The sequence below is a fragment of the Lonchura striata genome, chromosome 1 (genome assembly GCF_046129695.1).
Source record: "Lonchura striata isolate bLonStr1 chromosome 1, bLonStr1.mat, whole genome shotgun sequence".
NCBI lineage: Eukaryota > Metazoa > Chordata > Aves > Passeriformes > Estrildidae > Lonchura > Lonchura striata.
Window position 1 is genome coordinate 34,844,307 of NC_134603.1, and position 20,259 is coordinate 34,864,565.

A 20,259-nucleotide genomic window follows, 5' to 3' on the forward strand; every position below is an offset into this window, starting at 1 on the left:
AGGGACTGATCCAATTCTTCAATACTTTTTCTATAGATTATTGCAAAGGTCCTTTTGTTAAGTACAAAATTAAGTACAACAATCCTGCTCTCCCATAGGAATCTTCCTTAATATTTAGAGTAAACCATGGCCATCAACAAGCACTACAGAAATAAAGGAGAAAACAAAATTAAGAATACCTTTCAGCATAAAAACCCCGGGGAGTTTTTCTGTCATAGGCGCTTTCAGATCTAAATCTAGGGTCCATTTCTGCATTTGTCTCAGGATCACAGTCCACTCTGTAGTATCTTCTACAAAAATCACCATCTTCATCAATTCTGTGATGCTTCCTAGTAGGAATTACAGATTGGCTACCAAATCCATGATGCCTTTGATTGGGAACACCCAAATCCTCATCAAATCTTTTATTTAATAGTTGACTTCTCAATTCAACCTCATCATCTAACCTGTGGTACCTGTCTTCCTCCAGCCATCTCTTATTTAGCAGCTCTTCACAACCTTCTGTGGAAGTAAAAGCATCCTTCTTGGGAGGTTCTGCACCTGTATTACAAGGCTGGACTTCTGTATGTAATTCTGGCTGGAGCCTGGTAACAGCATTAGTTGTTTTATTCCTGTGCATCTCATTCTGTTTAATGGAAACAATATTGAGAGTTGAATATAAAGAAATCACATTGAGTAAAACCTTGTTTTGTATTTTTTCAAATAAACCCAAAACAAGAAAGGCAAGAGGTGAGCAAAGAAAATACTTCAAGAAGTGCTTAAAAGCTAGGGTCTTATTCATTTTTCTTTGAGAAAAAAATGTAGTCTTCCTTTTATCTAATGTCTTTCAGAAGAATTGGTATCAATACGGGACAAATCTTTTATGAACTCAAATCTGACCTTCCGTTTTTGAGGTGCAAAGAATCAAAAAAACACTTCAAATCTTCATTCTACCCAGATACAGGCAAGTCTGTAATACTTCTTACCTATGAGCACAACCTTTTAACCTGAGCATTTCTTAATATATTTCACTACTCCTCAGGAAATGTCATTATGAAAGGATAGTTAAGTAGATAAAAAAACAACCCTATGACACTCTGGACTAGTTTTCAATACACAGTCCTTACAAAAACATCGATTTTGCATAAATCCTGTAGTATTTCTGTGCAGTAATTTTTGATCTAATCTTCCCGGTATAGAATAAAGACAACAGTACTTTATACTTTACAATATTTAATGAAAAATAAAATATGGATGTAAATAACACCAAACTGGGAAGAAGGATCAATACACTAGAGGGTATAGCTGCCACTCCAAAGGGTCTTGACAAACTGGAAAAACATGCTGACAAAAGGCTCATAAAAACCAACAAATGCAAAAGCAAACCTCTGCATCTGAGACAGAACAGTGCCATGCACCAGGACAGGCTGGGCACTGAGCACCTAGAGCAGCTCTGCAGAAAAAGGCCTGGGTTAGTCATGGGCAAGGAGCTGAACACTGAGGCAGCAGAGCACGCTTGCAATGATGACTGCTAACCACACCCTGGGCAGCAGTATCTGCACAGGTCAAGGCAAGTGATCCTTCTCTGCTCAGCATTTATCTAGCATTTAGGTTCTGTGTAGCATGCCCAGTCTCTGCCTCCTCTCCCCACAGATACTGATGAACTGGAGAAAGTGCAGAGTGCGGCTACTGAGATGGTTGAGGTATTTGAGCTATTAAAGGAGAAGCTGACACAGTTGGGTTTATTCAGCCTGGAAGAAGATTAGGGAGGGTGTGACAGGGCAGGAGGAGCTAGTAATTGCAGTCCCTGTGTAAAAGGTGGTTACAGAGATAGCAGTATTCATGGTTTTCAAAGAACCAACAGCCACAGTTGCAGCAAAGGAAAATTCCAAGGGCATACAGAGGGACGGATGTTCAGATCAAGCAGTTAAAGCAGTGGAATGAGCTGCCCAGAGGACTGTGGATTCTCCATCCTTTCAAAACTCCACCAAATAAAGCCAGACCAACCTAATCTAAACTGTGAAGACAACACTACTCAGACCAGGATTTATCCTATGACTATCTAAACTGTTTGATAAAATTTTGGACATTACATATATAATTTGACTCTCACTCCAAGTTAAATAACCCTCAGAGCCATAACCTAAACAAATCCTGACCATTTTTTTTCTGTTTGTTCTTTTCTGACAATAAAATCGTTTCTACACCAGAATAATAAAAAATACAACTTAAAGGTCCAAATGGATGACAAAGCAAGAGGAAAAACTCTTGAGTCCCTAAACAGATTTTCTCAGGTATGTCAGCTTAGGAAACGTAAGTGCCCAAACATGTAGAAAGAATTTAGAGATTTTAAGACTCAGTTGCACAAAAATAAGCTACATTTTTGCCAGTGTTTCCTAGGATCACTGCTGTGTAGCACTTCAAACCTTCAAGGAAGTAAGAATGAGATACTGAATTCCATCATCTGAAGGAAGCCTGAATGCTGCCTTCACAAATTAAAATAGTTTTCAACTATATGAAACTTCAGTGCACTTGAAAGAAAATATGTTTCTCATAAGAAAACAATCTTTCTAGAGACAGACAAACATTCTTCAAGACAGAAATTACAAATACAGGGGAATTTGCACTTGCCAACTGTTGTCAGGAAGACAAACTTCCAGCTGTTTTGGATGCAAATACAAGGTCTTTTATAGAATGACCTAGCTTTCACATTACTGTACACTTCAGAATTTTCATATTAAAAAGAAGTGAAAGGACTTCTTAAACCTTTCTTTTAAAACCTATAAACTTTCACTAGATGAGAGTCCCAAATTATTACAGTCCATCACTAACAGAGGCAAAAATATTTTAAAAAAGAAATTTAGCTATTCTAGACAAAATTTTAAAGTTAAGATTTTACAGATCAATATATTGCTTTCAGATTACTAAAACAAAGAGTCTCATAACATTGCTAATCAAACCTAAAAATCCCACTGGCTGTTCCCCTGGTTTTGGTTGGGACAAATTTCTTCATAGTAGCTTGTATAAGGCTATGTTTTAGATTTGTGATGAAAACAGTGTTGATAAGACAAGGATAATTTAATTCCTGCTGAATAGCACTAACACAGTGTCAAGGGCTTTTCTGCTTCTTACACTGCTCCAGCATGGAGGCTGTAGGTACATGGGAAGCTGGGAAGGGACACAACCAGGCTAGATTATTCCAACTGACCAAAGGGATATTCCACTCTATAGGGGGTCATGCTCAACATGAACGAAGGGGAACATTCTGAGTATGGCTTTTGCCTTGACAAGTCACAGTTACATGCGGCAGAGCCCAGCTTTTCTGAGGATGGCCTGCCAGGGGAAGTGGATCAATTCCTTAGTTTGCTTTGCTTGTGTGAGCAGCTTTTAATTTACCTATTAAACTGTCTTTAACTCAACCTACACTATTTCTCACTTTCAATCTTCTGATTCTCTCCCCCTTCCAACAGAGGGGTGTTTGTGTGTGTGTGTGTTCCTAGCTGCTTATTGCCATACAAATCAAAGGCCTCAGAACTGGACCAGACTATGTCTAATTCACTTTCAACAGTAAAGGCTTCTTGATTTTTATTCACAAATGTACAGCTCCATATTCTGTATGGCTGCTACATGACAGAGGAAAAAAGCCTCCACTAACAAAAGCTAAGGAACACTATGTGGCGTTCAGTAGTTTGCTCAAATAGATAGCTTTTTTGGATATCACTTTTATCATCAAGAACAACCCAGGGATTTGCTCAGACACACAGAACAACAAAAGCATCCTTCTACCAGACACACATGATGGAAGCAGGAATTGGAAACTGCACTATGTGAGCTGAAACCAGGACTTGCTTAGATGCATTAATAAAAATAACATTATTTGTGTATTTTGTCTTACTTTGTACATCTGAGTCAAGACTATAAAATTGTATTACCTCTCTGTTTTTCTTCCCTAATCTCCTTAGCCTTTCATTCCATTCTTCTTTATCCCTGAGATATTGATTGTACTCCTTGTTTCTTTCAAGCCGTAATCTCTCCTAAAACAGGCATTGAAAAGGGCATCATAATTTTGCATTTTTATTAGCTTTTAACTTCATAGAACTTCAGTACTAAATTAATAAACGCAAACTGTGTGTTTGCCCCCCCCCCCTCCCTTCACATTCTTTGTGACGTACAAGAAAGGCCTGAATTACTTTGAGGTTTTAGCTCATTTTCTCTTAGCATAGCACTTTCTCTTAATCTGAAATCTGTAAATATGTCAGCTTCTTCTGCATGAAGTCTAATCCCCAGAGACACAACTGTGCATCAAGGTCCATCTTTAAAAACAAGTAGGTTTCCTCCTGCTAAACCTATTCCAAAATTTACCAAAGCCTCACTCCAACTAGGAATCACCTTCTAATTTCCAATCTGAATGTATTTACAGCTGGTTTTCAAACATACAATTTCTTTCTTTGTGTTAAGGTTAATTGTGACTTGCCCCCCTCACAATTAAAACAATATAACAAATACAAGTGTAGACAAGATGTATCAATTACAATTTGAACTGTCGAATTCAAACAAGCACTTAAACTGACTGCAAATAGTCAAAAGTGCAAAGAATGTAGGACCTATGCTTGTTGCCCTAGCTGTTTTTGCAACATGATAACATTTATAATCAGCTTTCTCAGGTTTAAAAATATACATGAATTGTACAATAACAGTCTGATAACATAATATGAAAACAAAAGTCTTCAGATAAAGCAAACTCTAATTTGTACTATTTCTTGATATTAGCCCCCATTTAGAGCATGGGGTATCTCTTATATTACCTCATTCCAACAATCATATAAGGGAAAAAAGAGAATTATACTACAGAATTATGAATTAGGCTCTTTTCCACTGCAGCATTTTCCAATAAAAAAGCAGAAGTATTTACAAAATCTGAGCATCCTGCATAAATTTACTTTCTCATTAACAAATTTCAAACAAAAATAATTTATATCTCAATCATCACATAAATACCAGATTACTAAAAGTTTTGCAGATTAGACTAATCCTCACCAAAAGTGTTCCATTTTTTTGGGTTTTTTGCCAAGGAAATAAAAGGTTTTCTATTGGTTTTCTAACAGTGACAATATAAAGCATGCAGACAGCCATGAAAGTTCACTGTCTTTAACAGATGGCAAAACACCCAGCAGAAAATTCAATATGCTATGTGACTGCACATTTGACCTAATAAAGCAAACCAAAATGCAAATGTTAACCTCTCGATATTTGCCCAGAGGCCAACTGATTAACAGGGCACAGTGTGACATCTCCTGGCAACTTTTAGGTTCTGCAAGAGCAGCAAATAGATGGCTAAAAAGGATACAACACCCCTGCACAGAGCTGATATGATATAAACCCATCAATGATAAAACATGTTTCCAGTACAAATACACCTTTCATTTCCACAGAGTTAATCAAAAATACTTTATTATTCTCTGTTGCAGCACACATACTTGCAAGGGTTAATGCAAAGTTCATGAGAACCTGAAGCTAACGTAAACTCAGTACATGTGCATGCTACCCCTGAGAAGTCATTTCCCCCTTCCTGGGTGTTTCATGTCTCCTTTTAACACTTGTATAACTTGGATTCTAGGGCTTTTTCATAAAAGCAATTTTCACTGAGCTCTCACCTGGCTCCTCCTACAGCCAAACCAAGAGCACAAAAGGGGCAAAAAGTTTGAGGATACAGGCAAGGCCAACCCATGCCACAGCAAAAGTCTTGCACCAGATTGCAGTGACAGCATAGCCCCAAACACAGATCAACAATGCAACTTGAAAGCAACAAAGATTAAAAACAAAATCAAAAACCAACAAAACCTCCAAGAGTGCAAATGTCTGGTCCTCCTCCAGCCACGCAGGTTAGGTTATCTTATTGTGCCGAATCCCTGCTGTTCTACGACCAATCTTAACAACCAAACAGTAGTACTTGTCAGAAAAAATACTGATAAATTGTTGCTAAATTACAATGTTTCTGCTGATTCAACTTTATGGATTAATTTACAAGCAAACACAAGAAAGAAACTGAGACTCTAAGGCCAGCAGTGTGAGGGCAGGAGATCAGATCAACAGTGATTGCTGAACAAAACCCAAGCACAACCACTAGAGGTTTTGAACAGATCAAGTGCTCTAAAAGCGTGGATCAGAGGTAGCAAACCTCAAACTAGTATCGGTATAGAATTATATCTACGTAATAAAAAACAAATATCTAAAACTTATGAATACAGGTAACCTGGGATTAAAAATTTAAAAATAAATTGAAGGAAAATACTTTTCTGAGAATTACTACCAATTACCACCTCCAAAAACATTCATTTGTGTAAGAAAAAAAAAAAAAGAAAAAAACCCAACAAAAAAAAAAATTTCTGTAATAGTTTCAAAACCCAGGTACATTTTCAAGTTATACTCCATTTAATTAATTTTCTTCATATATTTACCTTGGCAGATCTTCGCTCATCAATAGGAAGAGATAACCCCTGAGTATATGGATCTACTTCATCAGCAGTCAGATAATTTTTCTACATTAAAAAAAAAATTTAAAAACATTCAATACACTTTACCAAATTTTACTCATTAAAGAGCTGTTAGGTATTACATTTTCTCAAGTAATTTCAGCAATTTGATGAAATAAAGACTGAGACAATCTTTACATTCTGAAAATGTAGGATGTTCCTGGAACACATAAATGAAGTGAAGTCAAAGAATGCAGGAAGTAAATGTCATTATCAAGTTTTAAGCTTGAGTTTGAAAGTGTTTGTCACTTCTTCCATGTTAAACTATTTCCAGTAGTATGTAAGTTTTATTAAAAAAACCATTTTTATTCAAGAAACCCCATTCAGTTCTTCTGTAGCACAAACACAAGTGTCTGTACAAACCTAAAAGGAATCTTCCAAGACACTTTCTTACTCAAGATGAAAAATTGCTTTTCTAACAGAAAACGTATGTCTTCCTCTTATTTTAACAAATGGAATTCATGCTAACAGTAGCACACCTCTATCTCAACAGTGTTTCCCACACCAGCAGTGCCCAAATTTTCCAGGATAATGACCCACCATCAAATCTTGTCATTCTTTATGGGCCATCAGCCACTTTCAGAGCAGAACTTCCCATCACAACCAGTAGTTGTTGCTCCACATAGATCCCTGGAGCATAGCTTGGGACCTGGGCTGTGCAGCAAGTCAAACTACCTGCTCTTCAAACCAAATACCAGTACTGGTGCAGGCTAGGGTCCAGGTCTAGAGGGTTTGTCATACATCACTCCTTTATTAAAATCATACCCAAGCAATTTCTAGTCAATCATATGTATTATAAATCTTATGAATAAAAAGAGCATCTATTTGTATGTCATAGGCTGAATGGTGAGATACACATGAGTATTTGACAAGCACTCTTTTTCACTATTTCACAAGCTTGTAAGTATTTCACAAGCATTGCTCTCTTTGGTTATCTATGTTGCAATGCAGCCTAAATGCTGAGAGGAATATCAAGAAGTAAGAGCTCTACCTGCTCCAGTACAAACCTACAAAACCTACATCATTATGATATTTCAAACTAGATACTAAAAGATTTAAGGAATATAATAATCATGCAAAGATATTCAAGCACCAAGACAACTAGATTTCTATGGAAAACCAAGTTATCTCTATTAGGAAAAGTAAATAAATTGTAATTCTCATTTTTAAGTAATTCTTTGCATGCTTTTTGAATATAGCTCTAGAGATTACCCCTAATCTTACAAACATCTTTTCCAAAATCAGAACCTGATATGGAAGCTGCATTTTTCCACATAAGTTATTAACAAGTTATTAACAAAATAACTTGTATTATAAGGTTATTAACAAGAAATTACCACTGTGAGAACTGCTAAAAATTTCACCGGTTTTCTTTAGGTGGGAAAAATAAATTAGAGATTAAAATTAGAGATTACTATCTTGGTTCTTGCTCAGTCCTTACCATCTTAATATAGTTAACATGTACTAGACCAAACACACAAATAAAAAGGCTTTGTAAACCTTGAAGTCCAGAGAGAACAAAACACTAGAAGTTAATGTAAAAATTATATTATTTGGGTGGTTTGGTTAATAATTATGAAACATTAAGTTTTAAAATTATATTCTAACTTTGAAAATACTCAAAATTATTTTTGGAGTTTTAAATTAATCAAGAAACAAAAATTACATAAGGATGATTTTGGTTAGAGGTTAAAAAGACAGTTTATTCTGCTGTTGCTGTTGCATGCTAATATAGACAATTTGTATCATATGCATGTTATTCAAAGCCCCAGAAAAAAACAGCAGGCAATGTTTCAACCACATTACCTCCTGGTCCTTTACTGATATTGCTCAGTATGAGCAACTTGGATGGACAGCATTAAATTTCAAAATTATAGATACACAAAAGTATAAAAATATTTTAAACATTAAAATTAGTTAAACAAAACTTGTAAAAATAACACCAGAGGTATTATTTTTTCTTCATGATGCTTGTTTGTATTCTTGCATTCTGGCCAGTAGGTGCTAAATAACTGCCTCTACTGCTTCCCTAAGCACCACCGATGAGTGGAGACAGAAAAGAAAAAAGCCCTGACTCTGGTTGCGATTATATATTTTATATTTATGTAAGTTACTATTTTATTCTAGCTTTATAAAATATGTATACCAAGAAATAAAAACCTGAACTCTTACTATCTACATAACTGATAATCCCTGAAGCAAATTGCTAGTAAAATAAAAACTACTGTAGAGCCAGCATTAGACAGCAACAATGGCAACTGCATAGGGAAAAGTAAATCAACAAGTGTTTAAAAACTTATGAATGGAAAATAATACATGTAAATAATCATTTTGCAGAAAGCAAGCAATGTTGTTAGTCACAACTAATCACCACAGCATGCATAAATGCACAAAGCACAAATAAAAGTAATGATTTTTTAAATTCCAAGAGCATCAAGTTTTCAAACAAAGCAAAAAGCAACTAATTTGAAAGAAAAGAAAATAATATTAAAGGCACCCTACCTTTCTTTTTGCCTGTGAAATTCCCTAAAAATCAGGGAAAAGATACTAATCAAAAGGAGTCTTTGAGTCAAAAATATTTGACTTAACAATAGATACTTCCTTTCTTAAAGCAAATCCATTCACTCATTTTAAGAACTAAAGACACTGGTAAATAGTATTTTTATAAAACAGAAATTATTTGGTTTCTTATTTTTTTCTGATTCATGCAGAGCAGCTACAGAATATTTCATACATATAATTTCAACTTTAAATTTATGGTGACATTTAGTAAATAATGTTAAGCAGAACATCAAAGGGTTTTCTTTCTAAACTTGAAAAGAAGCTGTCAAATGGAGTCACACTATTTACAGGGATAGTCTTACCTCAATTACAGACCATAGAATATATAAGTACTTCAGGAAGTAACAGCTTTAAAATTCTTAACAAAACAAAAAACAAGGAAGAAGCAAAAACAAATAAACAAAATATTCAGAAAGAAGTGTACTAAATCATATGTAGTCACATGGCAACGATATCTGTAGAAGCCTAAAATACATAAACAAAATGTTTTGAAATTACTTGCACTCAAGTCTTCAAAATTAGCCATTGCTTAGAATGAATGCCTCCTTAAAAACTTTTCTACAGATATTTTCATTCAATTAAATGTGAGAATAATTTTAAGAGACTCACTAAAGTCAAGCAACCAGACAAGACACTTTACCTGAGAAAGATACCGCCTGTAATCTTGTCGAAGTTCCTCTTTGAGTTTATGTTTTTTTCGTTCATATTCTTCTCCAAGAGGCAAACTCAAGCCATAGTCACCTGAATGATGTCATTAAACATGATGTCATTAAACTTAATGATGTCATTAAACATCATTATCTACTATTCTGCATCAACACAAAGCTAAAGCTATGTCTGGATTTTTATTAGAAACAAGCAATTAAAAAAAATTAACCATACAACCAGTAATTACACGACAGCTGAGAAGAAACACCTTCTCTGTATGAGCAGTTGGGTGAAAAGCATAGAAAAATAGACTAGTATTTGGATAGCTTTCCTGTCATCCTTTGACTTTTTCTTCCCATTACAAAAAAAAAGCAACATAAGCTGAATTTATTTGAATAATGTACATATTTCTTTTGTCCATATATGTTTCCAAAGAAATCTCCTTTGACATGTGGGCTTCTAAATTATTCTGATATTTTAAGCTGTGTTTACCACACAATAGAAAACATACTTCTCAAATGAAAGCAACAGGCTATTTGTTTAGCATGTGAAAAATTTGTTTGCTCCTACACAGCTAGAGGGAATCTGGCCATGTGATAAAAAAAATCATTATTTTTCTTTCCACCACAGTATTTTTAATTGTAGTAGACCCAAAACACATAAGTACTTTTCTGAGACCACTCATAAAAGCTTTGTTCTCATAACAGCCGCACTCTTAAAATATAATAAAATATAATGCTATGCAAGCTGTTTGCTGTTCCCAAAATACATTTCAAAGTACTTTATAAGAAACATCCTCTACCCCAGAAGCCCATCTGTGCAGTCACTTTCACCACTCTCCACAGAGTAGCGAATTCCACAAAATGACACAACTAGTGACAATGATTACAACCGGAAGTGAGTGTGTGTACTATTATTATTTCATATTGTTTCTCTAAAAGCATTTCTACATCTCATGATCTATGCAAAATTAGTAGCATGGGGTAAAAGAGAAGAGAGAGATATTCAAGATTTATTCTTAGATCAGTCCTGATTTATTGTAGGGTAGTTTGTTTGGCCTGGCTCAAGATACATACTGACTTCCTCTATCCTCATGAGCCAGGAAAAGAGTGTAATAGGGAAAAAGTGGCAAACAGGAGTCAGCCTAATATTCAGACCAGAGGACCCAATACCTGATTAAATATCTCCTATGCTATTCTGAAACAGCCTGCAGAGTCCAACGGTTAACCAAAATCTGCACAGGACCTTCTTCTCCAACCTGCAAGTTCCTTTTTTCCTAATTTTTGCACATATTTAAAAAAAAATAATGTAGCATTTCTACTTCAGAAAAAGGGTTATAAAGCAGAATAGAATACAGAGAAAGAAATAATTTGTTTCAGCTACTTGCTCTTGCTTTTATTTTATGCCTAAATACTGTTGAACTAATTCTAGGAAACCCAGAAAAAGATAAAAAGCAACTAAAAAGTTGGAGGAAAGATTCATTCAGTAATTTCACAGATGCCACTGAAAATCAATACCCAAAAAAAAGGAGAAATGGAGTGAGAATCCAGTGCTTTGATTCAAATAGGTGAAGTGTTCAAACAAAAGATAGTTGAAAATTAATTTTGTTACAAAGAACTTTTTTTTGATCACCAGAAAAGCACTCAGATAAAAATTATGGGTAGTGATCTGGGGGATATTTGAAAACAACCCATTTCAAAAACTTACTCTTACAGAGCCTAGCAGAGCAAAACCACTCCAGTTAACATACAGTCAACCTAATTTCATACAAACTTTGTCCGAATTCTTCTGCCAGAATAAGAGATGCACCTTCTTTTTAATTGTTTTTTTACTTTTGTTTATTCTGTATTTGTTGTATCTATTTGCCATTTCACATTCTATTAACCCCAAATAATCACTGACAATGACTGTTTTTAAATGCTAAGATTTGAAATGCATTTTTACATAAACATTTCCATGTATGTAATGTTGAGAAATAACTACAACTTTATTCAGTCTGAACCTCAACACTACTGCTAGAACTATAGAATATACTTAGTAGACACCAAGGAACAAGTCCCATCTGATTTAATCCACAGGAAATTACAGTGCTTTAAAGCAGAGCAAGCCAGTAATATCAGCAACCATCCATTTCAGCACCTAAATGATAATTATAGAAAGTGCTGGGCTTGGCTGTGGTAGTTAATTTTCCTCATAGTAGCTGGTATGGGGCTGTGTTTTGGATTTGTGCTGGAAGCAGTGTTGTTAACACAGGAATATTTCAGTCACTGCTCACTCAAACTTCCTGCTTCTCACCCCATCCACCAGCAAGACGGCTGGGAATCCACAAGGAGTTGAGAGGGGACATGGCTGGGACAGCTGACCCCAGAGCATAGGGCTATTCCATTCCATATGGCATCATGCTCAGCAGCAAGACTAGAAGGGAGGTTGGTGAGATCTGCTGCTCAATGACCTGGGCACCAGTTGGTGCTGCAATTATTTCACATTTGCATCACTTGTCCTTCTTGAGTTTTACTTCTTCCTCTTTGTTCTTTTCCCTTACATTACTTTCTTTTTTCAAATATTAAACTGTTTTTCTTTCAGCCCATGAGTTTTTTCATTTTCACCCTTTCAGTTCTGTGCCCCCACCCCGCTGGTGCAGAGTGAGCAAGTGGCTGTGCTCAGCTGCCAGCTGGGGTTAAACCACCCCATGGCAACCCCTACTTTTTCTTTTCATTTAAGATCACCTGAATGCCCCCCATCTGTAATACTTCATTGTGTTAGTATAATCCAGGTGTCAACAGGTCAAATTTACAGTAACGAACATGACATGACATGCAATTATAGCTCTCCAACAAGAAATAAAACTATTTTAGTATCAATAAAGCTTAACTGTTTGGTAATGACCTGCCACAGCCAGTGGCATACTATCTTTTGTGTTCTGCTTTCTGTATCTTATGTTTCCTCAGTCAAGAAAATAATTATTAGCACCAGCAGTAACATGCTGAACCAAATAAAACTGACAAAAATATGTGATAGATATTTATTCAAGTGCTGCCCTCTAACCAAGTTTATCCATTATCACTTCTGGAGGCAAGGAATATTCAATTACCATTTCAAGTACTTTTAAGTGAAGTTTTCCTCTAAAGGTCTTTGAGGAGCTTGCCTTGTTGAAGGCTGGAAGTTCTATTTATACAAAAGCCCCATAAAAAACATGTTTTACTTATGCAGCTAAGGCCAGTTCAGACCCATAGATTCACAAGCTCAAGCTCCATCCCACTAGAAGCTGCAAAATTACACCAGAATCACAGTAGGCACAGTATGAAAATTAATGATGTACTAACCAAAGTGTCTACATGTGAAAGAAAATAGTTAATTATCAACAAGAAATAGGACACAGAAAAGCTCTAAATCTCTCAGGACAAACCTGAGCCACACAAGTGTAGCTAGAAAAAACAGTAGTGCCTATGGAAGAGAGATGGAAGGACAAGTAAGAAAAATGAAGAAAGGAACACTATCACACTTTTCCAATTAAATGTCACAAAGAACACAGAGAAAAGAAGAAAAAGGACAATATATAAAGAAAATAGGTATTAAGCTGCCACATCAAAATAAATCTAACCATTTCACCTGGTAAAGATTTCAATCAAAATTAAGTACTTGCTCTTTCCTTGCACAATTAATAACTATATTGTAACAAAATTACAATAGCAATAAGAACAGTTTAAACTGCCTGAAAAAAACAATTTAAACGAAAAATTAGTTTAACTGTGTGCATCTTAGCCAAGTTGGACTAGGAATCTTAAGAGGCTGAAAGGAAGAGGCCCTGATTTCCTGGATTGTACTCTTTTGCAGTAAAGTCCAGATGAAAAATGGACTTTCACAGATTTTGCTCCACCCAAATACAACAGGAAAGGACACATCACCTATCAAGGACTGGCAAGCAAGTTTTTTGGGTTTTTGTTGTTTTGTTTTTGGGTTTTTTTTGTGTGTGTGTTCATCTGGGGTATTTTTAGTGGCACTACCTTGCGAGAAGAGACAGCTTTTAGCATATTTTCCTGTGGGAAAAAAAAAAAGAAGAAATCCTAACTACAAAAAAAATTTCATATAATGCCAAGACTTCTATAAGACTGAAGAATTATTATGCACTTGAATTACAATGATCATCCTAATGATTAATGATACAAAGCAGTAATACCCTTCCAAAAATTGTCAAAGGTAATTAAATGCTACTTAAATCTAGAAGACATAATAAAAAATAAAAAATATACTGTACCTAAAGTGTAGTTCTGTTGACTATTTGGAGGTATATTTTCTTTAGCCATGGAGATTAACATCTTGCTAGTTTCAGAAAGCTTCTCTGATTCCTTATTCTGAAAACAGAACAAAATGCCTTAATGTGTCACAAAGTAGAGGAAATATCACACAAAATAACAACATTAGTGATGTACTTATTAGCAGTGGAGAACAGATAGTTTTAAAGTAATGCTGGATTAACACATTAAAATTACTAATAGGAAAACTGTGATAAGAACAGATTTTTTTCGTCATTTGCCTTTTATGGAACAGAAATTTTGAGGCTATTTATACCTTCCATTCCCACTACAACATCCAAGCTCTGGAATGGGTAGAGATCAGATCCCTGCTAATCAGCTTCCCTGAGGAGGGGTGAAGGAGTAATAAAAACCATGTACAAAACTCTTCTCACTTGCAAAACACAAATCTTACTGTGTATGCCTAGTGGCAAACAGGTTTTTAAACATCTACAAAAAGATATGAAGTACTCAAGTTGGAAATTACTTGGAATAGATAGATCTTCAATATATTCTTTAACAACAAATACAGTTTTAAGAGCACAGTAAAGACAAGCTTCAATCAAGACTTTGGCAACAGAAGCATTTAAATTCAGGAAAGCTTTTTAATACTCTTACCCTCATTTCCATGTAAGGTGGATCATTTTCAAGTTCTGCCTTATCTTGTGCTAACTTGGCCTTCTGATCCTCAATAAATTTTTCTAAATCATCCGCCATCATTTCTAGGTTACAGAAAAGACACAGAACGTGGCATTTACATTAGAACCTCAAAAATTTAAAGCACAATTGCTCTTGCTTAAGACAGCAGTTAAAAATAATTAAATTTCTCCCGCAGAACCACAAGCCTTAAGATATTTGCTGGGTCAACAAAACAACTGACTTGCAAAACCCACCCATGGAGGAGACTACTTGATGCTTCACCAGAGAGAAAATTAAAAGATTCCAGATTACAAGACTGGAGATACTTATCTAATCTTTTTTCCTAACATGGTTGAAGTGTTTGGGAGTTGCTTGTTTTAACTGCAAGTCTACCAGTGACTCTTCACTACACATTAGCACAAGCTTACTCCTTATGAACTACAAAATCAAAATTAGAAAACACATAAAAGTAAACAGGATGAAGGAATCATTAGAAAAAAAGTACAAAAAGTTCAAAATACCTGTACAGCCTAAAATAAGGACCAAATCACACAATTAATTCTGTGCTTAACTTACAATCATGAGAAGTCTTAAAAATAATCAAGCTTCCTCAAAACAAAACATAAACTAAAAAAATAAAAAAAGCTCACAAAATACAAGCATAGTGCTTCTGGGGTTGGAGCCAACAGTACCTACTTTCTGTACCACTAAAATAGCAGACGCAATAAGAATAGCTATAGGTCTAAAATAATCCCAAAATCAGGGATATGAGGAAGCACTGACTGAGAATTAGACACTGATCTGTAAGAAAACATGTAGTGAGGAAGAGCTAATTACCTCTCTTCCACTAGTTGTGTACCTTGCATATTAAACTGGAAGTCCTTCGAGCAGAAATTTTAGCACCTGATTTGCGGAATTTAGTGTATATTGCTGCTTTCAATAACCTCATAATAAAAACTGAAGTCAATCAAGTTCATGTCAATGGAATTGTACTGAAGTTGAGTTAGACTAGTCGTATCAGAACTAAAAATACTGCAAAGCATACCAACTACTTATAGAAAAAGAAAGACAAACCAGCAAGAATGACTGCATACAAGCCTACTCATCCTAATCTCTCCCCAGCATTTTCACTAACTCCACTGGAGAAGGAGTTTTACAATACCAAGCTTACTGGCAAAAAAAAAAAAAAAAAAGAAAAAACTCAACTTAGATTCCACACTTAAAAGAAGCACAAAACTAAGAAAGTTATGAACCTCAAAACACTCCATGCAGCTTAAGCAAAAGGATTGCTTATGCAGGTTCCTGAAAAATCCCATCACATCCACTATCTTAATTAACATGGCAGGTTTTTTTCAGGCTAATTCACTATCTTTAGAAGTGAAGTATGAAGTAAACAAGAGGCCAGTGATAAAACTATATTAGAAAGCAGTTTCAGGAAGAGGACTGATGAACTTAAAAACAGCAACAAAAAAAAAACAAACCACCAGCTCAAAGATAATAAGGTAGCACATAGGTAAACATAAAAATAATGTGTCCAGAGAAACTGAGATAAATTCTCAGTAGAAGCAAAATGGAAATAAGAAAATGCACAAATTCTCTATGATAAAGTGAAGTAAGTGCATGCTAATTTAATTTACAGAATACATTTGTTTGATGTATTCCTTAGAATGTAATCCTTTGAACTTTTTATCTTTTTTATTCATAATATAAAATTATAGTATTTTTACAAAGGAGGCAGAACTAGGCCAGCCCATTTACAATTCCTAGTGATAATACAGGACAATCAATGCCAAAAATAAATCTCCCCCATCTGATTTGTCCTAAATCTTTAATCTCATTAGTTTTGCACACTGATAAAGGATAAAAGAAATCTGAAAGAGGATAAGTTCCTAGGCATGGTAAATTTTATTTAGCCTATTAGGTTACATAACAATAATGATAAAATGTTCTGAAGGGGTAAAACAACTTGTCATACTAAAAGAAGGTGGTTTCACCACCTACCCAATGCTACACAGTCATCAAGAGGAAAATAACCACATGTAGGAGGCACTGTGAGAAGCCTTTCCAAAAGCTCACTGACAGTAACATCTGTATTTCCTATCTCTATTTACAACAGCATTTATAAACTCCAGCACTGTTTCCAAATCACTGTATGGGAATGGTACCAAACTTACTCTGAGAGCTGGCATAAGGAAAGGAGTCTTTTAGTGTATTTTCTAACTAGCATGAGGAGTACAATTAATACTGCAGCATTCTGCACTCCTATCATATTGCTCAAAAGAGCAATATAGTAAGTTAAAAGCCAAAGACAAAACAGTTACAGTTAAACTACACAGGGAATTCGACTGGTGTGAAGAAAGCTGGCAACTCCAGGCCTTGGAGAATACTAAGCTGACTAATGCTACAGCACTGTTGATTCAGCTACCTTTAATACAGCACAATTGCCTGGAAAATTCTTACCAAATTCTTCACATAAATATCTAGACATTTTATGTCTTAACTTCCTTCTACCTGTGTTGATCTTCTTAAAATACTCATGAATGCAAACTCTATGAGATAAGCAAAAATAATACATTATAGCAAAAAAGAAAAATTTCTTAAGTTAGTCTAAGCAAAAGGGTGACAAGCTTCAATGTGACACATACACTGTTAAGTTGCAAAAATATACCAGCATGCAAGCAAATACCCTACTGAATATTAGTCAGTTTTATCATCTACTGTACCATGTGAAGAGATCATGACTAATCACAACAAAAATAAAGAAAGAACACATTTCTATATGAGACAAGGGCTACCACAGCCCTCAGGAGTGCAGTAAACTATCTTGGAAACGACAGCACCGAACTCACAGGGAAATGTCAACTTCATACTGACTTCCCATGACTGCACAAACACACTGAGGCACAGCCTGACACTATAGCACCAATTCAGAGCAAAATCATTTATTTTCAGTTTAGCAATACATTTTAATTCTTTTTGTGCATGTCTAGATCCTTGCAATTACTCGTTAAACTAGCAGATTCAAAACCAAGCTGGGACACATCACTCCATGGGCATGTACAGAGCATGAAAGGAAAGTCAGAATATGCTGTAAACACTTAAAAATGTATCCCTATGCCCTCAAAATTATGAGGTGTAAGCATATTTCTCTAGCTTTCTGGAAAAGAGAGTATTTTGTAAAAGTATTTCTAACAAATTTTTGATAGGATGTAGCTATCAGCCTTTCTTTAGCTCTTGCTAAAGAAAGATAATTTGTATTCCCAAAATAATGCATTATACGAAGTCAAATTCCATTAATCATACTGCTCTTTTATATTCAAGTACTGTCTGAAAATGTCCCATAAAAACATTTTTACATACTTTTTCTTTCAAGAAGATTTTAGATTTTCATAGCCTCTTTTCCTTATTCAGAGTTTGCACAAAAGCAACTCTGAGTAATTAGAGTCACCTAGGTAGACTTCAACTTAAGCAAACATACCAAGCAATAGAAAGCATGCAGATATTCAAGAACACTAAGTCAAGTTTGAACAGGAGATTTTTATTGGATCTATGCCCAAAGAGAGTTAACCATGTATGTCTTTCTATTCAAGGTATCTAAAACATCTATGTCCATATGTATTGTATGCACTATATTTACCATGCATTTTGTAACGACTTTATCACCTAAAGCAATGTTTACTGTATCCCATTTTAATCTTTCCTTTCCCCTCCTAATTGTTCAGGAAAACACACAAAATTTAAAATCAGCACGTGCAAGTAGATTTCATCTCTTCTATGCCACCATAATATTGAAATATCAGCAGGAGCACTGGCAAAAAGGCAATTTCTTATCCACGTGAACTGCAGCACAGGTGGCAAGGAGGGAAATGCTTTAAAAGAGCGACTATATGCCAAGTTTAGTAATTGTACTTACAAGCTATACAGCCACTAATTGTGTCACTAAGAAACACTGTTAAAAGTTTAACCCGAACTTCCTGAGGAATTAATACTGACTGCTTCTGTACCCTTGTGAATGGCACTTAGAATAAGCTACTGCTGCCAGAGACGCGCTCCCTGTACTTTTCTTTAAAATTCATTGCGGAAAAGCACAGATTCAAGGGTCTGGCCGTTGATAAATAATAAACTCTTGACTAAAGCAATGCGATTTTTTCGCAACTGAGAAGGCAGTCTATCCTCTGAACAACGAAGCAACAAGTTTGGCGAGTTACTTTCCCTCCACTACAGGGCTTATCTATTTTTTAGAGTACGTAATTTGATCCAAAAATACACTAATTTCGAAAAACTTTCAGACCCAGGAGATCAGGTTTATTTCTGCGAGAGCGACAGCTCGGGCAAGCGCCTCTACCCCGGCCTGCAGCGCTCGCCTCCCCACCTCCGTCCTCGGCAGCACCTCTGGGGCACTCCCGGAGGCTTCTACGCGCCGGGGAGCAGCTGCGGGGCGGAGATGCGACACTCGGGGCTCGGCCCCTTTCCGGATGGCGGCGCCGTTGTCAGGCAACGGCCGCACAAGCGGCCCCACCGGAGGGCCGGGACCAGCCCGGCCGAGCCGAGCCGAGCCGAGCCCCGCCGGGAGCCCCCACGGGGACCCCCAGACCCAGCGGTGCGCCCCCGCCCCGTCCCGCCGCCCAGCGAACGCCCTTCGCGCCCGCCGCCGCCCGCTCCGGGCTGTGAGCGATGCTGGCGACGGAAGCCCCCGGCGGGGCTGCGAGCAGAGTCCCCGGGCGCCGCGCCGCCCCCGCCCGCTCACCGGTACCGGCAGCCACGGCTCCGTCCGCGCCCCGCGCGTTCCTGCCGGCCGGAACGCGGCGGGCGGCGCCGGCAGCGCCCCCCGCTGCCCCGGAGGGCGGCGCGACCCGGCTGCCGCTCCTCCCGGGCGGGGAAAGGAGCGGAGGGGAGGCGGCACGGGCGGGCTCCCCGGGCTGGGGCGGCGTACGAAGGAGCGCAGCGGGTCACCTGGTCCAACCTCCCCGCTCCGGCAGGGCCACCCTACAGCGCGTGGCGCAGGATTGCATCCACACCGTTCCTGAGTCTCTCCAGCGAGGGACACTCCACAACCTTTCTGGGCAATCTGTTCCAGTGGTCGGTCACCTGCACAGGAAAGCAGTTCTTCCTCATCTTCAGGGCGAATTTCCTATGCAACAGTTTTCTTGCCTCTTGTCCTATTGCTTGACACCTCCCAGCAGAGCGCGGCTGCATCCTCTTGACGTCTTCCACTTTAGACACTTATATACATTGATAATGCCGCTTCTCGGTCGTCTCGAGGCTGAACAGGCCCAGATCCCTCAGCCTTTCCTCGCGAAAGAGACGCTCCCGTCCCTTAAACATCTTTGTTTACTCTCCGCTGGACCCTCTCCAGATGTTCGTGTCTCTCTCGTACTGAGTGGCCCCGAACTGGTCACAGTAATTTAAGAAGCACAAGTCAATAAATAAATGGATATAATAGAAAGGCCTCCGCCCGGCCGGGGTCGCGTTTTTGCGGTGCCGGTTCACGGGGCGAGCGCGCCGGGCGCGGCCGCGTGCAGAGCCGGGCGCGGCCGCAGGGGGCGCAGCGCCGCGCGGCCGGGCCTGCGCGGACCGTACCACCCTGCGAGGTGCCCCCGGCCCGC

The 20,259-nt window shown here is 37.5% G+C and overlaps 1 protein-coding gene across 8 annotated transcripts in view; it reads right to left on the bottom strand.

Annotated features, from left to right (window-relative positions):
- Nucleotides 1-20,177, bottom strand: part of CSPP1 (centrosome and spindle pole associated protein 1) — a 61,919-nt gene extending 41,742 nt beyond the window's left edge. For 4 of the 8 annotated variants that reach the window (XM_077783354.1, XM_077783364.1, XM_021555593.2 and 1 more), the window contains exons 1-8: nt 19,401-19,496; nt 14,633-14,736; nt 13,978-14,074; nt 9,715-9,815; nt 9,015-9,038; nt 6,438-6,518; nt 3,912-4,013; nt 180-625 (exon numbers count right to left, since the gene is read on the bottom strand). In XM_077783354.1, coding sequence (XP_077639480.1) covers nt 180-625; nt 3,912-4,013; nt 6,438-6,518; nt 9,015-9,038; nt 9,715-9,815; nt 13,978-14,074; nt 14,633-14,734 — 953 coding nt within the window. In that variant the 5' untranslated portion in view covers nt 14,735-14,736; nt 19,401-19,496. The other 4 variants (XM_077783363.1, XM_077783359.1, XM_077783352.1 and 1 more) reach the window with 4 other exon arrangements.
- Nucleotides 20,178-20,259: the final 82 nt, after the last annotated feature.